At 57.4% G+C, this 6645-nt stretch overlaps 1 protein-coding gene across 3 annotated transcripts in view; it reads left to right on the top strand.

The window, feature by feature from the left end:
* Positions 1-6645, top strand: part of ttn.2 (titin, tandem duplicate 2) — a 163836-nt gene that overhangs the window by 804 nt on the left and 156387 nt on the right. For all 3 annotated transcript variants that reach the window (XM_037239939.1, XM_037239941.1, XM_037239940.1), the window contains exons 2-14: positions 1162-1273; positions 1350-1553; positions 1940-2313; positions 2434-2690; positions 2802-2883; positions 3029-3130; positions 3487-3591; positions 4038-4271; positions 4340-4462; positions 5102-5317; positions 5452-5514; positions 5723-5981; positions 6305-6383. In XM_037239939.1, coding sequence (XP_037095834.1) covers positions 1180-1273; positions 1350-1553; positions 1940-2313; positions 2434-2690; positions 2802-2883; positions 3029-3130; positions 3487-3591; positions 4038-4271; positions 4340-4462; positions 5102-5317; positions 5452-5514; positions 5723-5981; positions 6305-6383 — 2192 coding nt within the window. In that variant the 5' untranslated portion in view covers positions 1162-1179. The remainder of the gene's footprint in view (positions 1-1161; positions 1274-1349; positions 1554-1939; positions 2314-2433; positions 2691-2801; positions 2884-3028; positions 3131-3486; positions 3592-4037; positions 4272-4339; positions 4463-5101; positions 5318-5451; positions 5515-5722; positions 5982-6304; positions 6384-6645) is intronic.

Genomic DNA, 6645 nt, shown 5'->3' on the forward strand with positions numbered 1-6645 from the left:
CAGGGCACACAGATACAAACAACCATACGCACTCGCACTCACACCTAGGGACAATTTGGAGTGCTCAATCGGCCTACCAAGCATGTTTTTGGGATGTGGGAGGAAACCGGAGTGCCCGGAGAAAACCCACGCGGGCCCGGGGAGAACATGCAAACTCCACACAGGGAGGGCCGGAGGTGGAATCGAACCCACACCCTCCTAACTGTGAGGCGGACGTGCTACCCAGTGCCTCACCGAGCCGCCCGTATTGTATTATACGATATATATATATATATATATATATATATATATATATTGTATTCTTCACATCTGAATAAGAAGAAAAGAGACGCATAAAGAAGTCCAAGGCAATTTTTCCATGAAAGCGGCTCATCATTTGCGTGAGGCCAAAGTGACAAAATAGAAATAGTCACACCTCACTTTGGTTTGACAATGGCGCCACCACCCATAACAGAATGGTCCGGAATTTGGATGAAAAGTGAGATGAATTGACAGCATCATCAAAATGCTGATTTCCTGGAATCTTTTGAAAATCATGATTCCCTAGCTTCCATTTCAGGAAAATGAAAAAGTCCTTGACGTTTTAAAGATGTGTTGTCATTCATCATCAGGAGAAAAAAGATGGCTTCCCCAATGCTAACTAACCACTTGTGGGGCTTTTGCCTTCTTTTTCTCTCCCGTCTTTGCTTTTTGGATGCCTTCCACGTCGGTGTTGAGCTTTGCTGGCGTTTTCTCGCTCGGGCCTGCTTTTGTTCTTCATTTGTCACCGTCGGACCGTTTGCAGCTACGAGCTAGCCTTCCTGTTTGCACCTTTGGCCACTCCAATCAAATTGGCCCAAAAGGCTGGACCAAATAGTCTGCAGGCGCGCTAAGTGGATGAGCCGGTCCGAGATAAGAAGTCAGGTGACCGGCGTTATCTCCGTGACGAGCGGCAGGCCCGATTACGCTCGGTCGGGCCTCTTGTACAGTCTTGGCGTCCTCGAAAGGGGATCGGGGAGCAAAGAACGAGCAACCGATGACGTCCATACACGCCGGGAAGTTTTTGTCTGCCCCTGGACCCGACCGACCCGTTCTTCCGAGCATGGCCGCCGACAAGTTGAAAAACAAAAGCAAGCATCTGGCGAGGTCCGCGTGTCCAATGGCCGCCGCTGTCATTGTCAGGGAGCCGAACGAGCCGACATGTCGATTCAGCAGGCGCCGACTTTCACGCAGCCGCTTCAGAGCGTGGTGGCACTAGAGGGTAGTGCCGCCTCGTTCCAGGCGCAAGTGAGCGGTAAGACCCGTCCGTCTGTCCGTCCGTCCGCGAGGCAGCTCGCCGTCTGACCCCGCTTGCCGTCCCCCCGGCCCAGGCGATCCGGTTCCCGAGGTGTCGTGGTTCCGCGATGGCCAGGTCCTGTCTACCGCCGCTTTGCCCGGCGTTCATGTCTCGTTCAGCGACGGCCGCGCTGTTCTGAGCATCGACGCCGCCACGCCCGCGCACGGCGGGAGGTTTTCCGTCCGGGCCACCAACGGAGCAGGACAAGCCACCAGCACCGCCGAACTCCTCGTAACAGGTGAGAGGTCGCCTTCGATGCCAGAAGTGAGGAAAGTGCGCTGGGCTAGGCTCGGCCGAGACAGAGCCCCGTAGCGAGGAGCCAACGGCCAAGGCCAACGTTGACTTTGCTTTGAATGAAGCTAGGGTACATTTTTCGGATTTGATGAAATAGTAGTTGATCACCAGTTGCGCTTAGTACCACTTGGCGGTGTGAAAATAAAGTTTTTTGCCAAGATAAATGACTGATGGCGAGAAAGGTCCGTCACGCATTCGTCGACGCGCCGTCGTGGAATAAAGTCTGCCGAGGAAAGCGAATCGGGAGCAGTTTGAAAGGAAGGAAAGACTCTGGCTTTTGCTCCAGTGTGGCTTTTGAGCGGCTGCGGCTCGTGTGTCCCCCCCATGCAGCTGAGACGGCGCCACCCAACTTCCTTCAGAGACTTCAGAGCGCCTCAGTGCGGCAGGGCAGCCAGGTCCGACTGAGCGTCCAGGTCACGGGCATCCCGCCGCCCGTCGTCAAGTTCTACCGCGAGGGCGCCGAGATCCAGAGCTCGGCCGACTTCCGCATCGTCCGCGATGGGGACCGCTACAGCCTGCTGATCGCCGAGGCCTTCCCGGAGGACTCCGGGACCTACTCGGTGACGGCCAGCAACAACAGCGGCCGGGCTACGTCCACCGCCGAGCTGCTGGTCCAAGGAGAAGAAGCCGTCCCTGCCAAGAAAAGCAAGACCGTCGTCCTGGTCGCCACCGCCGGCGGCGCCTCTCAGACGGGAGTCCGCAAGGTGAGCCGCGCTCGCGCTTTCCCTCGCCCCCTCGTTTATAGACAAAAGGAAGGAGTGGCTCCTTCTCGTGAGCGGCGTTTGATGGCGTGGCTGTCGGCTGTCCTCGACTTTGCGCTCAAGGTGGAGACCGGCTTCCAGATGCAGGCGGAGAGCGCAATGATGACTCAGCAGAGCGCAATGATGACCCAGCAGAGCGCAATGATGAGCCAGCAGAGCGCAATGATGACTCAGCACCTGGCTCACAGGACCCCACCCAGGGTCCCGCCAAAACCCACATCCAGATCGCCGCCCTCCTACCTGAGCAAGGTGACAGGCGGACGCCAGCAGTCCCCGTCGCCCGTCCGCCACGTGAAAGGACCGGCGCCGGCGCCCGTCAGGTGAGGTGGCCCTCTGGCTCTCCCAGCCCTCAGCGTCGGGCGTAGTAGCAAGGAGTGCAAAATGGATTGCGCTTCCCACTCAAATAAAATCTCGGTGTGTTTCGTCTGTAGGTCCGTGTCGCCCTCCACCCGAGTGTCCGTGTCCGTGTCCCCCATCAGACCTGTCAAGTCGCCCGCGTTCACCCGGAAGCAGGTGAGAAAGGGCGGAAGCGCCCACTTCCTTCCTTCCTTCCTTCCTTCCTTCCTTCCTTCCTTCCTTCCTTGCTTCCTTCCTTCCTTCCTTCCTTCCTTCCTTCCTTCCTTCCTTCCTTCCTGCTGACGTTGTGCTCTGTTTGCAGGTGTCGGCGTCGCCCGAGGTGCCGCCGCCCTGGAAGCGCGGCGGCCACGCGGCCCGCGCGGTGGAGCAACGGCGAGAGCAGCAGACGGTCATCGTCAGAGAGGTCAGCTCCGAGGCCGACGGGGTGGGTCGGCTTTGGGCCGACTCCAAGGTCAAGCTTTGGGTGGGGCTGGCTTCTTCCAAAAGATGGCATGGCTTGCGCCAAATTTGCCGCGGCTTGATTTGCAGCTTCACCTTGAATGGTGTGATTGATTCATTCTCAACATAGCCACGCCCCCGCTTAGGGGTGTGCAAACATGATTTCAGTATTTGCCTATTTTTTGTTTGCTTCCGCATGATGCGTCACTTTATCGGTCGCTGTTACGTTTTGGTGAATCTTTGAGGCGAGAGAGGCGTGTGGACTTTGAACATGAGTGCACAACTCCAGCAAACTGTCTTCTTTTGTCAACTTCCCGTCAGGTCGAGCAAGCGTCCCATGCGGGTCGCAGTGTTGCCGTGGCGACGGTGGTGGCCGCCGTGGATCAGGCCCGCGTCCGCCGGGGGCCGCCGGATGCCACCGAACAGGTGATGCATTTGAGTCCTCGGGAAAGACGGCGTTTGCGCGCATCCTCGTCGTACTAGTACAGGAGTCGGGTTCTAAAAGTACACCGGTTGATATTTAGTGCTTGAGCTGGAGATCCGACAGGTACGTTCTTTGTCCTCAGCGTTGTCTATGCACTCGTAACGACCGTGCCATCTTTGAGTCGCGCTTAACAACTGCTGATTTGTCACACATTCATGGAAAAATGTTACGAGCAAGTCACGCTCGTTCTCCCACTGCAATCAATTCAGTCCAATATGGTCGACGCGCTCAGACCGCCTTCTGCTAGGAAGCTGTCATCGGACAAAAAGGTGCACTAGTCACGGCTGCACCGATTTGTCTGCTTAGTGAGGGCAAAGCGTGTCCGAGTCAATGGCCCTGAGATGGAGGCCAAGAAATGGGCGTCCTGACGGTTGCGTTGCATCAACAGGCGCAGGCTGGCGAGCAATTGCAAATGGCAAATGCAGAGGCGCTTCACACGGCGGCGGAGCCGGCTCGGCGGGACGCCGTCGTCGTGGAGGTGAAGAAGCAGCTCACCACCGAGAAATATTTTAAAGAGATGCCGCCCGAACCCGTCGCAGCTGTCGCAGTCGCCGCAGTCGCCGCCAAGTCCACCGAGACCAAAAAGACCACCATGACCACCGAGGTCACCGAGACCACGCAGGTCAGCCCGCTCGAGCGCCGGCACTTTTACGCCTTTGGCCAGTCGACTCATTGTGCGGCTCACCCCAGATTGCGTGGACAGCCTCCGCCTCCCGCACGGAGGCCGCCTCCCGCACGGAGGCCGCCTCGGCCGCGCTTCCGCATTTCACTGTGGCCAAAGTCGCCGTCCCCAAAGCCGAAGTCACCCGAGAGGTAAGGGGAGCCGCTGGCGTGCCTCAACGCGACCATTTCACCGCCCTGAAACGGCCCAATCATGGCCCAATCGTGGCCCAATCGTGGCCTCGTATACGCACGGACCGACAATGGTGTGAAGCCACCGGCGGCCGTCTTACCCATCACTAAGTCAGCCTTGGTCGTTTAATTTCTGTGTGGACCACGTGTGGCGTGCACTTGTCTAGGAAATGCGCACTTCATGGGGACCAATAGAGTTTTGCAAGGTACATATAGCGCTCGGTGCTACTTAAATCTTTTCACGAGCATCAAGCATGAAACAACAGCAAAGCCCGACGCTGCGAAATGTCAAGCCATCCTCTGGAGGGCGCGATTGGCGATACTGCGGGCATGCTGGATGCAAAGAGTCACGTTGGCTCGTCACAGTCAAAGAAGAACAGAAGTCGTCAGTAAGAGTGGCAACGTAAGATGGCTGCGCTCTGGCTATCCTTAGACCGTTCCTCCACAAGTCTGCAGCTAGTACAATCCGCCTTCCTGGGCCACTTCCTTCTCTTCCTCCTCCTCCCACATTGGGTCAAGAATATGGCGGGGGGGGGGGGCTTGAATACAAAAGACCCGCCCGGGCCCGGCCCGACAGCTAACCTTTTGTTTCCGGACCAGGTGTCGATGGCGGGCTCGGCCATGGCCACCCTGCACAAAGAGCTATCGTCCCCCTCCGCGCCCAGAAAGGTCATCAAGCCCGTCCACTCGCCCAGCCCGGTCCGCCGGGCGATGGCCGTGGCCACGACGGAGGTTCGCGTGGCGCCCCCCTTCAAAGTTGAGACGCAGATAGTGGGCCTTTACGCCGAGGAGGAGTTTGAAGACTTGGAGCCTCAGGTTGGTCGCACCCTCATTTGGTTCTCTCCTGAGGATTTTGGGATTTGCAGTCAATTGATTCTTGATGGTTCAAATGCCAGCTTGCAAGCACGGGCACCGGACCGGTTCTGAGCACGTTGTTATTTATGTCTCAGGAGGCGCTGGCGGCGTCCCCGGCTGACCGGCAGGAGGCTGTGGTGCCACCCGCCCTGCTTGAGGTAAGTACAACTTGCGGGTCTTCAAATGAGATCTTTGAGATCTGTCCGGGCTGAGGCTTTCCGGCCTGCGTTTCATGACAGCGTGAGGTCTTCATTGGCCATACAGCCTAGCATATAGTGCAAACCCCGCCTGGAAGTTTGTAAATCCCGCCTGCTCGCCCACCCGCCGCCCGTTTCTCTGCTGAGATTGGAGCGCGTGTCCCCTCAGGGCCTGAAGAACGTGACGGTGACGGAGGGCGAGTCGGCCACGCTGGAGTGCCAGTTCGGCGGGCGGCCGACCCCCGAGGTCACGTGGTTCCGAGAGGACTACAAGATGGAGAGCTCCATCGACTTCCAGATCAGCTCGCAGGACGGCCGGGCGCGGCTCCTGATCCGCGAGGCTTTTGCCGAGGACAGCGGGCGCTTCACCTGCACCGCCACCAGCCGGGCCGGCACCGTCAGCACGTCCTGCTACCTGCTTGTCAAAGGTGACATTTTACACCTTGTCGTTCATGTCAAATCAAAAATCTCCATTTAAGTACGTATTTCATCACACCTACTAATTCATTTCCCAAAATGAGCTGGTTGGTTTATCAAACAAGCACCTACGTTCATTCATTTTCGTGAATTGGGCAAACATCTAATCATTTTCTGATAAATGGACCCATCGTCTGGCGCGCCGCTTGTGTCGATTGATTGTACCCGCAGCCGTGCGCGGCTAAATGAATCCAAAGTCAAGAAACGACGCCATTTGTGCGCGGTAAGCCCGGCGGCCCCGCCCTGAACGTACGCTACTGCCCCTGTCTTGCAGTTTCCGAAGAAGCGGAAAGCCGGGAGGAAGCGACGGCCAAGACGACGGTCGTGACCACCGTGACGACAACGGGCGAAACGTGAGTCCCGATGGACAGCTCCGAGCTTTGCAAAACATTTTCTTTCTGCGAACAGCTTTGAGCGGGGCGGGCTAACCCAAACGAGCATCGTCATTGTGTCGCTCGTCACTCAAAGCACTCACTGGTTGAAACGGAGGGGAATGCCCTTGGTGGGTCCGTTCGTCGGTCATCGTGTTGTATTCCGGATATCGCGAAAAGGAATGTTTGCGCTTCCAAAGCACACGCAAGCGCACAGAAAGCTGCGTTGACGCAACGTGGCTCT

Source organism: Syngnathus acus, chromosome 21 (genome assembly GCF_901709675.1).
Source record: "Syngnathus acus chromosome 21, fSynAcu1.2, whole genome shotgun sequence".
Lineage (NCBI taxonomy): Eukaryota > Metazoa > Chordata > Actinopteri > Syngnathiformes > Syngnathidae > Syngnathus > Syngnathus acus.